This window comes from Diabrotica undecimpunctata, chromosome 4 (assembly GCF_040954645.1).
Source record: "Diabrotica undecimpunctata isolate CICGRU chromosome 4, icDiaUnde3, whole genome shotgun sequence".
Taxonomy (NCBI): domain Eukaryota; kingdom Metazoa; phylum Arthropoda; class Insecta; order Coleoptera; family Chrysomelidae; genus Diabrotica; species Diabrotica undecimpunctata.
Window position 1 is genome coordinate 75,189,811 of NC_092806.1, and position 19,326 is coordinate 75,209,136.

General features: G+C 31.0%; 1 protein-coding gene across 3 annotated transcripts in view; it reads left to right on the plus strand.

The window, feature by feature from the left end:
- Positions 1-2,035: 2,035 nt before the first annotated feature.
- LOC140439692 (uncharacterized) overlaps positions 2,036-19,326 on the plus strand; it is a 62,609-nt gene continuing 45,318 nt past the window's right edge. The window contains exons 1-2 of one of the 3 annotated variants that reach the window (XM_072529776.1): positions 2,036-2,272; positions 3,570-4,006. In XM_072529776.1, the coding sequence (XP_072385877.1) occupies positions 3,652-4,006 (355 nt within the window). In that variant the 5' untranslated portion in view covers positions 2,036-2,272; positions 3,570-3,651. The remainder of the gene's footprint in view (positions 2,273-3,569; positions 4,007-19,326) is intronic. The other 2 variants (XM_072529778.1, XM_072529777.1) reach the window with 2 other exon arrangements.

Consider the following 19,326-nt stretch of genomic DNA (forward strand, 5'->3'; position numbering starts at 1 on the left):
AGATCTAGCCAATGTATTTCAAAGGATACAAGTATTTAAGTTGTGTGTAAATAGAGCAAAGAGTACTTTTGTGCGCTCTTCTGTCAAGTATTTAGAGCACCTTTTGACACCCAATTGAATCGCTTCTGATCCTGGGAAGATATCAGCAATTACTGAAATGCCTATTATATGCAACGTTAAACACATTTTATCATTTTTACAAACTTGTAGTAGTTGGTTTCGACATTTTGTGCCAAACTTCTCAGGTAGGTATATCCAAACCTCTTTCAGACTTAACTAAGAAAAATGTATGAAATGTTATGAAATTCTTAAAAGATTAAGTACGCAAGCTCCTATTCTGAAACAAGCGACTTTTTATAAACTCTTTTGTAATTAAAACAGACAGAGCAGAAGCGTTAAATATGTATACGCAATTAATAACTTCCAGGTTTACATAGAAAGTTCGCCTATTATTGTTAAAAGAGATCATCAACTACTAAAATGGTTAATGTCACTAAAATCTCCTACTGATCGCCTTGCTAGATGGTCATGGGAAGTGTAAAGTTACTACTTATGAATTGAATATGTTCCTGGACGAATGTTTTAAAAGATGCCATGACATGCCTCGTGTAGGACGTTATGGTGTCGAGAAAATAATCTAAAGAATTGCTTCAAAAAGATAATCCAAAGAAAATGTACCGGAAGAAATGCGGAATATAAATCGGAAATCATTAAATCAAGAAGAATTACGAAAAACTTTAGGAATTCACTGGTCACCGAAAAAAGATACAATCAAGTTCAAAGTAGAACTAGCGATGAAAAAAAAAATAAAGATACCAATATTTAATAAGACTCGAGGAGGACAACCACGCAGAAACAAAAAATAACCCAGTTACTAAGATACCAGAACTAAGATACTAAGAACCCAGATACAAAACTGCATCTAATAGTTGTACAGTATGTTGTTCTCGAGGGCGCCTACAGTTAGTCATTTGTTTTTTAAATGTACCGTTTTGGCGCAAATGTTGGTGAACACGAGCAATATTGTGGGCACAACACGAGTAATAGGGAAACCCTTTTTATTATGTCTATGGAAAACCCTACGTCTTGTATACAACTCAGCATACAATCGTCGAACTTGTCGACCATTGTAAAATTTTCCATTATTTTCGATAAAAGAAAAATTAATTAATTTAAACAATAATGTTATATTATAATAAAACTTAATAATGAAGAAACGGTAATATTATAGTAATAATATATTAGATAGGTAAATAATGAGAGTAGTTAGATAAAATAACTGATAAATGTTGACATTAGCCTACTATAGGCATGGTATTAAAGAAGACGATGTCTCAGGTGAAAAAATGTCAAGAGAGTTTTTTATCACAAATTGAACGAGGAATTCAAAAATTATTTCTAGTTTTAAGTATCTTACAGGCATACCATTTTTTTGCAAAAAAAAATCGAGACCATTACCCGCATGCACGCCAATGACTAATATAAAAATTGTAAGTCAAACAGTGCACAGTGACTTTATCTTAAAACCCACCAAAGCACCAAATTTCATTTGGATATCTCAATCGGTTTCAGAGCAATAAATAAATCGTTTGTAAGAAAAAATTCACCCCGTATCTCGGAGAACGAAGCATTTGAGGACATGAGCAAATGATTTTCGGGTCTTGAGGCAAAAAGAACTTTTAATCAGCATGACCAAAGCTACCTCTCTGTAAAATTTCAGCCAATTTAACTGAAACCACTTTTAGATAAGGAAAGTGTTGGAGCTTTTATATAAGTTATAAACTTTATTAACAATAAAACAAGTATATCAAATATTATTTTAGCGTTCTATAATAATAAAAATACATTAGAGTACCCAAATTACTCAATCCAGACATACCACAGAATAAAGTTATACACATTTCACAACCCCAAAAAAAATTAAGCTTTCCGTCCATGAACCTTTTGGGATATGTGAAGTGAAATGAACGTTGTATCGTTGTAAACTTCACATCGGTGTCATAACCGTATTTCCGTGAGTGTTCGATTTCGTGTTAATCCCGTGCGCATTCAGTTTACGCATGACGAATGGCGTCAAGTTGTTATTGTTGAAAGCGTTTAATTATTTGTAATAAGATTATGAGTGCTTATACAATCTTTTTACATAAAATTGTACAATATTGTGACCATCTAGTTTAGTTAGACAAGTGTTAAGTAAGACTTTTCCACTGGATTCTTCATTTGAGTGTCAAAAGTATGTCACATAAAATGGGGTATATAATGTTTCTTGCCCGTAAGCAAATCAATTTCCGTAATAAATATTTGCACTTATGTATGAGAGGACGATTAGAAATTCTGCGGGATGAATCTGTGTAACGTTGTTTTTGTAGTTTTAAAAAGTTTAAGGAGTGATTGAGTTTGTGAACCGTGAAATCTCTATTTGAACACATGGAATAACACTCCCCCGTCAAAGGAACAAGATGGCTGCGATCATATCCATCTTCATATTTTGCGATATTGGTGCTTATTAATTGATGAAAGCCCTACAAATACCTCGTATTTTAATTATCTGCTTGGTTTTTATAATTATTGACGTCGATTTAACACTTTGCATACAGATTACGTATTTAAAATGTGTGTAATATGTCTGTCCATAACAGTTTGATAAACATATTAGGACCTGAAGTCATGATATTCTTCACATTTTACCTGTATCTGATTTTTCTTGTTCGTGTTAGATGACCGCCAAAATTTCTAAAATATGATCAAACGTAAAATGTTTAATTATAATTAATTTATTTTTCCATAAATTTTAGATTTAGTTTTTACAGACTTAGCTCTTGTTAGTTTTTTAATGATATTTTTTCATCCGAAAAATAACTGTATTATTAAAACAATTTTATATGAATATATAATCAAGATTTTTGTTGTAGTAATAAGCTCTAGTAGGTATTTTCATATTTTCTTGAGTACACAGTAGAATTCAATAGAATAGTTTAATCTAGTAAAGTTATAAAAAAAATAGCAATAATATAGCCAAACCATTAAATTTTATAAAATAATAAAGAACAATTTACACCAGTAAATAATTTATTCCACTTTGATAATCATTGCAAGTAACAGAAAAACTATGTATGCTAAAAGTACTTTAGTTGACAGTAATGTTTCTAGATTTTATCAACTAAATTTTCATGAAGGATATTCTAAACTGACCACTAAACAAAGTGACATTTACTGACTTAAAGTATGTTTCTATCAAATATAATATGAGAACCACAATCAATTGCTAATTTTTATATTATCAATATTAACGTACCAATTGAGAAAATTCATATTTTTTATACTCAAGCATTAATAATAATATCGCAGGTTTAAATAAGACCAACCTTATAAACAGATTTTCGCAGTCAGTATATCAACCCCACACACACACACAACTGTATAAACAATATACTAAATACTGTATATATATATATATATATATATATATATATATATATATATATATACATATATATATATATATATATATATATATATATATATATATATATAAATTTTATTTTAATTGCAATTAAATTATGTTCTAGGTGCCTAAAAGTACTTTGAATGGCTCTCATGCAGCATGTGAATTCCAATAGGGGCAATTACGGCTCAACATGCCGATTTTAAATGGCAGCAAATAGTGACGGCAGTATTGAACTATCTGCTATTTTAACCTGTGAAGGGGACCTGTCAGATCCCAGGTTCCCTACACAGTTGAATATACTGGTGGACAGTTTAAATACTATTTTGGGTGAATCAGTGAAAGTACACAAACTGGAGCCCTGGAACTCAGTGCGTGTAACGCTGTCCATTCCTAGGGAAGCAGCGTTACGTCTTAGACAATTAGCTAATGAGGGTTCCCAGCACCTTAGAGCACTTGGGATACTCAGTGTTCAAGTTGAAGGAGATCAGGTGATATCATTGCGGTTGGCTACTGCCGGACATTCAGAACCTCAAGAAATCATCTTGCGAACTTCTCAAGGTAAGTATTTACACATTATTAAAATTGTTGTATAGGTTATTACTTTTTTAGGATTACATATTGCTTTAAATAATTACTCAGTTTTATGTCATGTTTCAGTATTCAATTTTTGAGATCATCCAGATTGTCAGATGTTGTTTTGTATTTTTTTTTTGTGAGGTTCTCTTTAAAATAATGTTTCAATTGAGATAAATGTGAAAACTTAACTTCTGCCTTCACCTAATTTAAATACTTCAAATATATGCTTATATCACCAAAGATACCAAATTTGGCTTTTACTGAAACCAAATACCAAAGAAATTATCAGCATCTGTATTTTGTTGCAGAGAATATTTGAATTTTTCAAATTCCAGTTTGGCCATTTGTATTAATGAAAAATATGATCATTATATTAAATACCTACCAGTTTGTATTAATGAAAAATATGATCATTATATTAAATACCTACCAGTCTTAAATGATTGGTATTATAGATTTTTAATTTTATACACCCTAGTCGAAATAGGCTGGTAATGATTAAGAAATGTGAGTGCCCTCTATGTATACATTTTATTATAAGGTTTATGTGTAGTGGTAGCAGTATATATGAAGGGACACAAAAACTTGTGGAAAACTATATTAGCACCAGGCTACTGTGTCTGTTAAAACAAATTGAAATTCTTAAGAACTGCATATAATATTTTTCATTTTCAATATATTTCATTTTCAAATGAAGCAAAACTGAAACTTTATTGTGAAAAATATTGTAAAATACATGTTTATATAAAAGATTATACAAAAATTTATGGGAATATTAATATAAATATTAAAATCTATGTATTGTGTTTAACATTAAAACATGATAAACATAAGCCAGGTTTTTCCTTGCAGGTATCACAATGGGTAGTGACTTTAGTTACTTTTGCATCTGTATCTTTATGTTTCATTGTTTCTCTCAGCTTTTTATACAATTCTGTTCAATTTCGCTTTTTTTAGATTTGCATTTGATCACTATAATCAACCCATTTTTGGCCTTGTAATTAATTATTATTATATATTAATATATTAATTATTATTAATTATTAACACAGAGGCTTTAAAATATTTTCTTGTTTTCTATTTTTTCGGCCTGTCTTAAGAAGAGCAGTGTTGTGCTTCCATTTACTTGTTATCATTAAAACAGGCTGCTTATCTTGCCACTTAATAATTTTTATTCCTTTTTTTGTTGCACATACCTACCACTTCATTAGATTTAATTTTGTTTGTAATAAATGTTTTAGGGAGACCTTTAGGGTTGTTTCTTAAACTTCAATGTGTGTTAATTAAAAATACAATATAACAAAATAAAATATAAACATTACAAACTTAATCACGTAATTTAGTTTTACATATCAAAATGATGACTAATTTATCCGCAGCCACTCAAATAAACACATGTCTTGAGACTAGAAATAAATTCGGCCTTTGGTACAAAAAATCTAGATCTGGGTGAATATTTGCTCATCTTAGTGCTAGAGATAAAAAATTGTTATATTTCAATAATTATTTCTTTAATAATATTCTATTTAACTCTTTCAGAGACAAAAATATTTTATCATAATACCCTAGGACAATAGAAATAATAGAAAAAATTTAAATTTTTAACTAATATTATATTTTAAAATAGCAAAGATTATAAGGAAACTATTATAAAAAAATACAGTCTATTCCATGAATATATAATTGTTTTGAATTCAGTATGAAAGTATTGATTTAAATAGTCCAATGTGCTGAATTATACAATAGTAAATTCTCCCAATTTTTAAAATATTGTAAGTGATGAAATTGTATACATGTATTTAATAGAATATTTAATTAGTAGTACAAAAACAAAATAATATCCTCATTCCGATAGTAAATTATAACAGGATTAACTGCTTCGATGCAACCTTCGCAAATCCACCATTTTGCCATTAAGTCTTCACATTTTTTTACACTTTTTCCCCAATTTGAGAAGTGACAATATCCCAAGCTTCCAAGCCAATGTTTCCAAGACTGCCTTGTCACTGTAACCCTTGCACCTATATGGTTATTGTAATATGTTTTGCATATCCCCCAAATATATTCAATGTAATTAAATTGGCAATGATAATAAGGTAGTCTTAACACATGATGTCCAAAGTTATGTATAATTTCTTCTACTGTATATATATATATATATATATATATATATATATATATATATATATATATATATATATATATAAATATTTAAATTTTTTTAACAGAATATAGAATTTTTAATACTCTGATTTGCAATTAGCCAGTGTAAATTTCAATACAATGTCACGATGTTTTATAATTAATTCATTTCTTCGAAGCGATCATCGTATGGTAAAGTTATCAAGATCATCATATTGTAAATCTAGCCACCAGTGTAAAAACGGAATACAGGTATAATGCATGTCATTCGCCAAAACGTACATTTTTACATAGATATGTAATTAAAAATATTATTCAACTAAAAAAAATGTTATTTTATTGCCAAAATGGCTTGAAAAAGTAGATTTCTAAAAATAAAAAGGAATTCTACAAGTAACAATATTAATAATAAAAATTTAACGTAATAGAGGTTGAAATATTCCACCTCTGTTCTTATCCTTATCCGTATCCTTCCACCATATTTTCTGCAGAGCAAAAATGGAATCTGTTTTACAGAGATACTCTTCTCATATCCCTAGGCAGTTCCGGTCTAATGCTCCCACAAAGATGAATTATTTTCTCCCTCAATTCCGCTAAATTTTGGGCTCTTTTAAAACCATGTCGATAAACACTTGCTTTAGAATATCCCATCAAAAGAAAAAAATCATTTGGGGATAAGTCTGGTGATCTGAACGGCCACTTGATCGTACCTTGAGAAGAAATTAATTTATTTCCAAAAATGGTTTCTAAATAATTTTGAACTGCTCGTGTATTGTTATCAGGACAGCTGTCTTGCTGAAACCAAATCGTCAAAGTTGACAAGAAGTAATTGAACTGCCGGAATAATTTGATTTTGCAACAGTTCGAAATATTTATTGCCCGTTAAATTTCCATCAATAAAAAATGGACCGACGATATAGTCCCCCAAAGTACCTTCCAAACATTAGGTTTTTGGGGATATTGTGTTCGTACTGGAATATTCAAGTGTTTATTATGCCGAGACCAATATCTTACGACGGATGGATTATGTTTCCGATGTAACGAAAATGTCCATTCATCAATAAACAAAATGTTCTTTAAAAAATATTAATTTTCATTTTGTTTATCAATCATGAGTCACAAAATTCTATGCTTTTTGAAATTGTCCTCGGCTAATAACTTAGGTAGTAATTCAAGTAGTTGAAACTTTAAAACAATGGTTTTGCTTGAACAAGGATCACTAGTTTCAGCAACACTACAAACATCAGTTTCCCTATTTTGCTAAAATTCGTTGTATGTATTCTCTCGTGGTAGATCCGTACATTTTCGACAGTTTTGTATACAACCAAATGATTAATTTTTTTTAATAATATGATTAATAGTTGATTGTGTCGGTATTGGCATATCTTCATAGGCACAAGTAAATAAATTTATAATGTCACTGTATGAGTTGTCCCCAAAATACCATTTTAAAATTTGTACTTTTTCTTCATTTATTTGCTCGGACAGTGATGTTCCTTCAGACTGTTTCCAAATTGGTAGATACCTTCGGTAAAAATCAGTAGATTTTGATATATCATATACACCCTTTTAAATTTTAAATTATAAACAATATTTGGAATAATAAATGTATTAAAGTATAAATTAACCAATTCAAATAATACCTAATGAACACAAACAAAATTGTTGTTAATAAAACATTATTATTATCTGCATAAAAATTTAGAATTACGAATATCCCATACGGAGCTTCAGGAAAAATCGGTAGACGAAACAACACTGTCGGCGTTCGCGTGCCAAATATGCTGCTACGGCTACGAATCGCAAAAGAACAGCAATCCAGTGGAACAAACATGTTAATTATAAAATATCGCGACGTTGTATTGAAATTTACATTGATTAATTGCAAATCAGGGAATCTCAGTAATATTTGCACTTGTTTCGCCATTCTTTTATTTTCTCTACGCTTCAGGCGTTTGTTGGTTGCTTATTCAAAATTTCCGAATGGTACGGAGGATTATCCAGTACTATAACAGATGGTCCATGTAAACTTGGTAACAGTTTATATTTCAACCGTATCACAAACATGTCATATTCATATTGTCATGATAATCAGCCGATTTCGATTTTGATGAAAACACAAGAGCTGTTCCATCAATAAAACTATGATTTCCACCTGTATGTACTACTGTTTACTACTCTGTTAAATTCGTTTTATATTGTCTTTAACAAAAATCAATGTTTCATCTAAATAAACAAAGGAAGAACATTCTTTTTATTTTTAAATAATTTCTTAAAAATTCTATTCTTTGTGAACAACACTAGCTTTCACACAAAGCCTTTGTATTGTCTTCCTTTTTGAACTTAAACCCAATCTATGTCATAATTCTTCAGAGACTTGTTCGGGAAATTTCAAATACATTTCTTTCTTTTAATTCCTGTAACACTGAATCTAAAGAGACATGTTCTTTTTTGTCACGCATTTTATGTATAGTCTCACGAATTTCAAATTTGCAACCTTCTGGAAAATCTATAGTCTTTGGGTGTCAGTGAGGTTTGTATTGTGCAAAATTTTGTTCTTTGTCCGCTTTTTGTTAAACTGACTTTAGTTTTGTTTCACTAATACAGAGTGCAACACATACAAGCTTATCAACAGATAAAACTGGTAGCAAAGGGTCCCCATTCATTTTCTCAGCGGTAAAATAAGTATGCAAATATAAATTAGTTATTAAAACTTAGCATTTTTTTCTTCAATACACAAACACACTCTTTGAAATTAGAATCAGTACTAAATTATGTCAAACTGATAGTAGATCCTTTTTATTGGAATAATTATTAGAGCGATTTATTTACTTACTTCTTATGTTGCACAGTAAAATATTCGTTATCGCGATAATCCAAAACAGTCATATTCATGGAATAGACTGTATAAAATTTGCTTCAAAAATTTTAGTTATAGAGTTTTCAACTTATGCAGGATTTCAACTTTGAGGTTGATTTTGATTCGACATAAAGAGGTTGAGATTCATTCTTACTAATTTTGAATTAGAGATGTTAAATAAATAAAAATTGAAGTTACACAGGTAACAAACATATTTTTATTTATCATATATAAAATCACTACAATATAAACATATGGCATTAAAAAGTCAGTAATTTTTTTGTGCTTTAGATAGTATACCTATTCTCTATCTAGTGCATTGTCTAAGGTTTGCTCTATGAAATTCCGTAAAGTATTCAGTGCTGAGTAGTATCAGTTTTCTGAACTACAAAATGACTAATCCATAATTTCTTCATCAGACAATGTTTCAACAGTTGTAGCTCCATCACCGCACTTAACAAAGTCTTTAAAGAGATATTCCTGATTCAGACACCACTGTATTCCATTCTATAAAAGGTGAAATAGAAATTCCTTCAGTTTCAGCTTTTTCTGTTGATGACAATGGAAAACCATAGTGTACATAATAGTTTCTTATAGTAATCTTAGTTACATTTTGCCAAGCTGTATCAACCATTCTTATGGCTTGCAATACATCTATAGTAGAATTCTTTTTTTTTTTTCTTCCATATTATTCAACATGTTCCTGAAAAATTATTGAAGTTTTTAATGATACCTTGATCCATAGGCTTTAATTTTGATGTGGTATTGGCAGATAGATATTGGATTTTAACTGCTTTCATTTGTGAAATATTATATTTGGGTTGTACAATTATCAATGAATAACAAAATTTTTCTTTTTTTTTTGACCATTTTCCTATCAATATTTATGAACTAGTTTTTGAAAATTGCAGAAGTCATTCAAGGTTTTTTAGATTTACTGATGACTAATGGTGAGAGTTTTTCTGTGCGCTATATGTTTGCTGCAGAATAGTCAAATGTTCCTTGCTATGCTTTCCACCATGGCATTTTTATTTTTAAAAGTTCAAAGTCTTATCAGGAAAACATTAAAAACAATCTGTTTAGTCAGCATTGAAGATATTGTCAGGTTTGTAATCATCTAACAAGTCTTGCAATTCACTTTTCCATTTGTTACAGGTTTCGTTGACACTTGCACTTTCTGTAAACACTTTTTCTGACACTTTTTCACACTGATATCAAGGAGAACACTTCTTCAGAAGTTTGCAAAAACTTGTAAAGTCTGTCCTTCTGATGTTTGTCTAGATGCTCACTAGATTTCTGGTATATGAGTTGAAGCAGTGCTCCTAATTTTGAAGCCATCAGGGTTTTTTGTGGTTGCCCAATACTATTTCTGATACTAGTGACGCCCTGATAATCCATTGAAATTCCTTTCTTTGATCGAACATCGTAGTCGTTGAGATTCATTATTTGGGAAGTTGTTGAGTATTCTACTAGATTTTTTGCTGGAAGGATGCCTTTAGGGAGTTATTGGACAGCTGGTTAGAAGATTCTCAGAACAGTAGTAGGTAGGTCTGGTTCTAGTTTTGCAACAACAGATACTATGATCTCGGAGCGGGCTGGTAATAGAACATCTTCTTCAACACAGATGTGGCATATTGTTTCACTACATTCTGCTGACATCAAAACAACTTCTTCGAAACAGATATCATCGTTTGATGAACTTGGTTGGGTGAGTTGCGCCAGTTCAATGGTTTTTTGACAACTTTTTCCAGTAAGCTTACCAAAGATCATAAGACTTTTCTCGTTGTGCTGAAGTTGCGAAACTCGAATTACTGGGGCATTGTAGGAATCAACCAGCTGTGGCCCCTTCCGGCTGGTAACTGATTGTTTTCCTGTTCTTTTTCGTGAGGCACTGTAGATTGACATTGATTTTTCTATGATTCTCTCGTTCTCCACACTTACAACATCTAAGTGTTCTTGGACAACTGTTGCGGGCCCTATTTTCTGTTCGCTTGAGAAAACCTTCAAATCTTTCTAGAATTTTTAATTATCGTTGGTGGCGAATTCTTATGTGGAGTTTTGATGAGGTTTTGGCTGTCTCATACTATAATGCATGAGCCAAGACGTCTCCTAGTGTTTTATTTTTAGCCATTCACATAACCTGCTGGATTTTGACATCGCGTAGTCCATCTACAAAACTCGGCAAGTTGTGCCAGACCGTCATCTGCTTTAAATTATTGTATAGATTCATCGGATTATGCTGTCTGGACCTTGCAGTTTGGTACACTTGCTGTAGATGTTTGCCACCATATGGCCTTTCTAATTGAGTCATCAAGCTGGAAAAGTGGTTTTGCTGTTTTTCAGATGTCTGCAAAATATTCAGGACTTCTCATCGGAGGGAAACTACAAGTGAAGTGGTCTTGTCTTCGTTGGACCACAAATTGGCTCGTGTAGCCAGAAACTGTTTCAGATAAACTGACCATCTAGTTGTACCATCGAATGTTGGTTATTTAATTTTAGCTGGTGTAAGTGACGTGCGAATTGGGGAATAGTTGCAACACTGTCTGGATCATTATTTCGGCTACGTCATCTCTCAATTTGCGTTCCAATTCTTGCATCTCTGTTCGTATTGGAGTGTTGGTCTGTTGTATCTCTGTGTGCAGTTGCGAGGTGTTTTCATTCCCATTCACAGCCTCTTGTATTTCTATGCTAAGTTACGTTGTTGTCTCAATAGCGGCTTCTTGTATCTCTGTACACATTTGTGTGGTGGTATCACGCACTTCGGCACGAAATTCTGAATTAGTTTCCTGTATCTTCGTCTAGAGCCCTGCCAATTTGACGAATCTGTCTTCTTTAAGACCACCTAGCTGTTCCGGTGATTGTAGCTTGGTTTTCTTTCATCGAATTCAGATTTTCTTGCAAACATGCAGTCTGGCTTTGTTGCAATGCAGTTTGGCTTTCTTATCTTGAATAACCATCGGCAGAGCGCTTTGACCTCTAGTTCTCGACAATTTCAACTATTGATCGTCTGAGCTCGGCCACTAAGAAATCCCACTTTGGACACCAATTTGCACCGTGGGTTTTCTTCAAACACGTTGATCACTAACTACCTAACTGACAAGTAAAATTAAAATTTGACAATCCCTTCATCCCCAACTGTCCGCTCTGAATGTGTTTTTGTCTGTGATGTCTATTTCATTTATATTTGCTGTTTTGAGAGGTCCTTTTGATTATATATATACATATTTATACATATATATATATATATATATAATATATATATATATATATATATATATATATATATATATATATATATATATATATATATATATGTATATATAGAGGGTGATTAGTGTGATAAAGCTCAGTAGATCCGCTATAATAGATATCAATAAAAATTAGTTAGAATGTTAGTGTTAGAAGGTTGTTTGATTATACATATAGTGGAAGGCCTAACTTACGTTTTGTTTAATAGATACACTTTATTTGATTATATATTTGTTAAAAGCTTATAAACAAATTTCCTATGAAAATCGTAATAACAAGTTCAACTCCATATTTTTGTATTGATTGTCAAAATTTTCAAAAATGATCGATATTGCTAATTTTATTTATATTGAATACCTGGTGAGTCAAAACGCAAGTACATTATTTTCTCGGTAATTTTAAAGAGAACACTCTGTTGTCACTATCGAAATGTTCCATTACCATGCTTCAATTTTTATGTAATATTCCCATATGTCTAAATTTATTGGATTTTGTGATATTTTCAATTTTCAAAGCAAATTATTAATTAGGTGTTTAAATTTTAAGTAAATCTTAACTAAATTGTCTAAAGCTGACAGCTCACCATAATTGTTTGTGTATAAACTTATTAAATAGTTAAGATGAATTTTGCTGTTGATGAAATGGTAGATATGATCTGGATATTGGGAGAATGCCATAAAAATGCGTTATTATCAGTAAGAATTTATCATGAATGTTTTCATCTGAGGCAGCAACCTGCAACAACAAACTTTGAAATACTGAAGGATTGGTTTACCCTCACTGGTTCAGTTATGTATGAAAAACACAACATACAAAAAGTACATTGACAGAGGAAAACAAAATAAATGTTTTGCTGGGACAGTCACTTAAAATCCAAAAAGATTTTGAAAATCGTATTATACTGAAGGATTGGTTTAACCTCACTGGTTCAGTTATGTATGAAAAACACAACATACAAAAAGTATTTCCAAAGAACAGACCTAATTTACTACTCTGTAAAGAATTCTTGCAAAAATATAATGCGCCCATACTGTATTCAATTGTACCATAAATTAATTCCGGAAGATTTTGAAAATCGTATTTTGTGAATGGGCCTTAGATAAAATCAATGAACAGAGAGATTTCTTTGATAATATACTATTTGGAGATGAAGATTTTTTAGTAAATCAATTGCCCATATTATTAGAAGGCTACTAATTATTTGCTTTGTGTTTGTATTGTATTCGTTGGATCATGACTGATGACTACAGTGATATTTTCTTTATCTGATTTTGTAACTATTATATCAGGGTGTTCTTTCTTTGTTTTCTTTTTTGTGTTATTATGTAGGCCCGGAAGTAATTATTAAAACTTGTAATATCTTTTACACCATAGTTAGTTAAAATGTTGATAGTTCTTGCTCTAGTGATGGCTCATATATTTTCATCTAGTATTGAGGAACTCACAAGATCCACATCTGCTAAGAGACTTTTTATTGATATGTCATAATTTACTTTTGGTTCTACAGAAAATTTAAGTCCTAATGCCAGAAATTGTTTAATGCCATGTGTGATGTCAACACTACTAATATTTTTTATTCAGTTAGGCTTAGTATTTATGAAATGTACTTTTAAGATTTTTAATCTTGTATAATCTTATAAAAGATATAAGTTCTAATAATTCCTTCCAGAACCTATTTTATAAAACAGAGATGTTTCTGAAAGAACACCTTGATATAATAGTTACAAAACCAGATAAAGGGAACATCACTATAGTCATGAATAAAATCGATTATGCAAGATTATCTAATGAGCTCTTAGATAACAGTGACTCATATACACTATTAAGAACTGTTCCAACCATCTGAAACATATAACACTACACAAAATCGTCCCTCTATTAACACTGCTGCTGTGAATCAGGAAAGTGATACTACAGATATCACACCTATTAAAGAAAAAAAATTTACACATTACCATAAATACAAAAGGTCACACCAATACAGACATGAATATTCAACTCTGTTGGTGACTCTTGCAAATAAAACAGTTTAAACGATAAATTTGGTCTTCTCTAAACTCAAAGATAATACAATAAAAAACAATATGTGTAACATAGTCTATAGACATAGTCTACACAAATTTTAATTTGCAATACATTGGCCATTCATCAATGCGATTGAAGGACTGTATTACCTGCCACAAGAGTGATTCGAAGAAATATCGAGATAGGTGCATGTTAACCAAAACGATCACATAATGAATTACATAGAAGCCAAGGTATTAGCAATTGGAAACAGTTATTTTAAACGATTGTTTCTTGAGGTGGCTTTTACTTCTGAAATGGAGAAAACCATTAATAAGAACTCTAGTGTGTGAATATTGCAATAAATCAGTATTAAAAGCTATATTATGCAGTATTTGCAAGAAAAGCGCTTTCCATAGAAGCTGTTCTGAAAGGGCATGTCAAGTAACCAATAATATTGTCCGATGTTCAAATTGTAAACAAAGCAAGGTTATGGTACCTGAAAACACTATAAAACCATATAAGTATGTATACATAGACTGAGCAGTCTGTAGAGCAAAGTGATTACACGACATTTTTTTTTTTTCATTGTTTGATCTATCTCAGTCTTACAAATAGTAAAGCCGTGACAGTATCTTTTAAGCATCTTTTAGGAGGGGAGAAGTAGACATATGAAGTTAGGTGATGGTTTGCAGTTGCAGGTTGCATTGCAGTGTGTATTATTCTGCTAATTTTCAAACGCGTGAAAATTAGTTTGCGTTATCTTGATGAAAATGGGTTTCAAATGTAATAATCAACGATTCTTTTTTTTTTATCATTGCTGAGTTTTGAATTCAGGTCTCAATCATGTGTGTGAAAACTTTCATTTAACAGAGAAAATAGAGAAGAAATGTTTCTAAAAGGCATCCAACACATTTAGACTTAAATGTAATATTAAACCTGCGTGATAGGTATATTTTTTGTAACTGTTTTGACATAAAACAAATCGTTTTACTTACTTACAAGTTCAGTTTGATAAATCAAGTAAGTCCCAAACTTTATTATTCCATATGTGTGTTGCCATAGTGTCAATTATTTTTTACTATCACATCTAACTTTCAAAATCGGGCAAGAGCACATAATATATCAATTAAAAATAAAAAAAAATACCGTAAAAACTGCATAAATTTGCATTTAAAGAAGATACATATATATTAGAAAGCATTAAAATTATATAAAAATTAATAGTTTAGAAACACCAAAAAAGTAAACAGTTTTAAAAAGTAAAATAAATAGTAAAATATCAGTATAAATAATGGATACAAAAAGCGCAAAAGAAGATACATTCTCATACTTTTTACAGAAGTCTCATAAACTTAAAAAAAAAATAAGATAAAACTACTTTTGTTTAATATTTATATTAGAATAAGCCACAATTCTTAACGATATTGTTTAGTTTAACGTTTAGTTAATGTATAAAAAAATAATTTGATAATGAATGCTGTTTTATATGAATTCAAAAATTCTAGCTTCTCATATTAAAAAAAAATAATTACGTAAAATTATAAACATAAATTTACATTATACAAAAAAATATGGCAACACTGTTGCGGTTCATTACCCTAACCTAATCATTTACCAAAATGTCATATTAAGGCACTTCTCCTCACCTACTGTGCTTATATCCCCACTTAGCTTCTCGATACAATGTGCTAGAAAGAGACAGAACGAACAAGCACAAGAGATCTTGTCGTCAGCACGCGCGGCCAGTATGCTCGGTCTATGTTAATATACAGTGTAGGTAAAAGTTTATGGTCGGTATTGTAGAATTTAACAGGATATCTAACACAGATATAAAATCATATTTTCAGCGAATAGACAAAGACAACAATCATATTTCCCCTGGGTCTCCCATCCACATTTCTAATAGACGCCCATTAGTGAGACGATTATTTCCGATTCAGTTTACACCTAAGAAATAGCGGCAAGGTTGCCTTATTACATATTTTAATTAAAACATTGAATTGATTAAAAAAATTGGCGATCAGTGGCGCGGTTATATTGCCATTCAAAACTGGATGATGATATTAAAAACAAAATGACACAAATACTGGTACAAAATTTCTTACATCTATGAGAAATTTACAGATTGGTATTATTATTTGACGAAATAGTAACCTAATTTCCAATAAAACAAGATAAATTTGGCAACATCGCCATTCATCCATCCTCTTCATTAGGATGGATGGATAGCAGATACGTTGAAGGCTATGCTATGTATTTTAGAGGTGGGTCATGTACGTTTTTATCGTTAACGAAACTGAACCGTTTTTCATGAACAAGTAACTAGTTAATTGTTTAACAGTAGTTTCAAATAAGCGAGTACATAAACCAACATATTGGCTATTATCGTTAATGTGTATATGTATTGAAGTGAAAGTAACTAAAGAAGGATATATTTATTATAATTTGAAAAATAAATTAAACAATACAAATAGTAAATAGTACTTACATTTACATTACACATTAATATTAAATCGCAAATCGTCTCAATTGACATTTACAAACATAAGTTTTTCCACTTTACTTGTTGTTAACCGTGTTCTTCTTTTATTTAAAATTAAACGAGATTTTGAATATGTCTTCAAAAGGAACAGATGTTGCTACAATATTACAATATTTTATGAATATAGTGGTTAGGTTAGGATATACATGGCGATGGTTTTTCCACCACTGTAATGGACAGTTCCAATCTCCGTTCGAATTTTTTCTGGGTAATATATCATCAGACAAATACATGTCGACTTCTCTAATAGCTCTCGATACAGGTGTACGTTTAGATGAGTCATGTCCAATTAATTCATCAAAAATACAACATAGACTTAAGTCATCTTTATCGGTTTCTTTTTCTTGTACTGGTTGATTTTCAATAGTACAATCTTCTTCTTTAATTATAGAAGTAACCAACTTCTTAACTCTTTCTTTTGTTTTTTAGCTTTATTTTTTTCAGAAAATCTTTCTCACTGGACTTAACACAGGAGCAACGAACACTTTACGTCGACGAGGACGATTAGATGATCTGAGAGACTACTACAAAACTAAAACATCGGTGGTTCAGTGGTAGAATGCTCGCCTGCCACAAAACTATAAATAACATGCGACTCTTTCGGGACGGTGGACAGTCGGGCGATCGGTTGACGTTGAAAATAAAATAACTAGGTATTCTGATTAATGAATGATTTTCGATTTTCGATTAATCTGCATATTCGATTTCAAATCTTTATTGATAGTTTGTCAAAGGATTTATTTATTGTAAATATTCAATTAAGAAGTATTTTTCTTAGTCAAAACTATTTACCTAAAATAGTATAAGAATAATAATTTTATTTTCAAAAAATGCACATTTGTAGAAGATGCAGCTTTTATGCTCCACTTTCTGAATATTGCAATGATTGAAACTTCTCCTGATGCATTTCTGTCCGTTGGTCAAGCGTCAAAAGGTAATGGATACTTCCATTAATAAAAAGATTAGTTTGGAAGATATAAATAGATATGGATTTACTAAACCTATGCAAAGACTCGTTTCATCCGTTTTCCATAGTTGAAAAAAGAATTTTTAAAAAGTTTGCAAGGTGGATTCCTGGATAAAACTGAAAACAAGAAAAACTGTCAGGTTCATTACTTCAGGAATGTTATATCAAAACTGAGCAAATTCTTAGAGCACAAGTTGTTAAAGAAGTAGAAAATATCTGTACTACTGACCTCTGGACATCTGGAGTAGCTGAGAGTTACATCGCATTAACAGGACATTATTTAACCGAAAATTTAAAACGGTTTTATTAGGCTGCTGTCATTTTTCTGGAAACCATAATTCAGAAAACATCGCTTTTGAAATTACTGAAATTATCAGTGGAGTCTAAAAGGAAAAGTAAATTTTGCAGTAACTCATAATGCCTCAGATGTGGTCAAAGCTATTAAAGATGTTTTGGGATGAAAACATTTAAATTGTTTTGCTCATACGTTAAATTTATTGGTGAAGGACGCACTTAAATGCTATCGTGTACAAATAGATAAAATTAAAAAAGTCGAAAAGTTCGAAAAAAGTTCATTTCGACAAAAAATACATTTCAAAAAAAGTAGCTTATCTTCAGGAAGGCTTATAAAGTATCAATTACAACATAACAAAGTTCCCAAACGGCCAATCCTGCCGAATCTTGGCCTCCGCTTTCCATGATTAATAACGGTTTGCAATTGCAGTGTCAATTCTATGGTGATTTTCCTGGGGGTGCTCTATGAGCCGTTAATGCAGTGGTTCTCCTTTGCCTTCCTGTACATTGGCATTATGTACATTTATGGATTCACGATTTAAAATGCAGGAATTTTCTGATAAAAATGAAGCTAAAAAAAAACAAAAGAAAGAGTTAAGAAACCGGTTACTTCTATAATTAAAGAAAAAGAAGATTGTACTATTGAAAATCAACCAGTACAAGAAAAAGAAACCGATAAAGATGACTTACGTGGTGTATTTTTGATAAATTAATTGAGCATGACTTACCTAAACGTACACCTGTATCGAGAGCTATATAAGAAGTCGACATGTATTTGACTGATGATATATTACCCAGAAAAAATTCGAACGGAGATTGGAACTGTCCATTACAGTAGTGGAAAAACCATCGCTATGTATATCCTAACTTAACCACTATATTCATAAAATATTCAGCCCTATTCTGTAACTACAAATCGAATAGAAATGAGTCAAATCGAATAGAGGTCAGCAAGTCGGATCGAAATTGTAGGAATCGGTATTCTGTAACTCATCTTGACCTCTACTATCGGAATGTTGTGTAGAAATTGATTTCGACTAGACAAGCTCTGTCGAGATCAAATTTCGACATCGAAATTGGTCTTGACGTTTGTTTTGACATTTATTTGTTGACTTTTTTAGTCTGATATTTTTTAGTCTGTGGTGTTATTTATTTAGATAAAGTTTACTAAATAATTTAACTGTTCAGCCGATGTCTTTTTCTTTGGTGTTCCGCTTGCCATTTTGTATTCTTGTAACGAA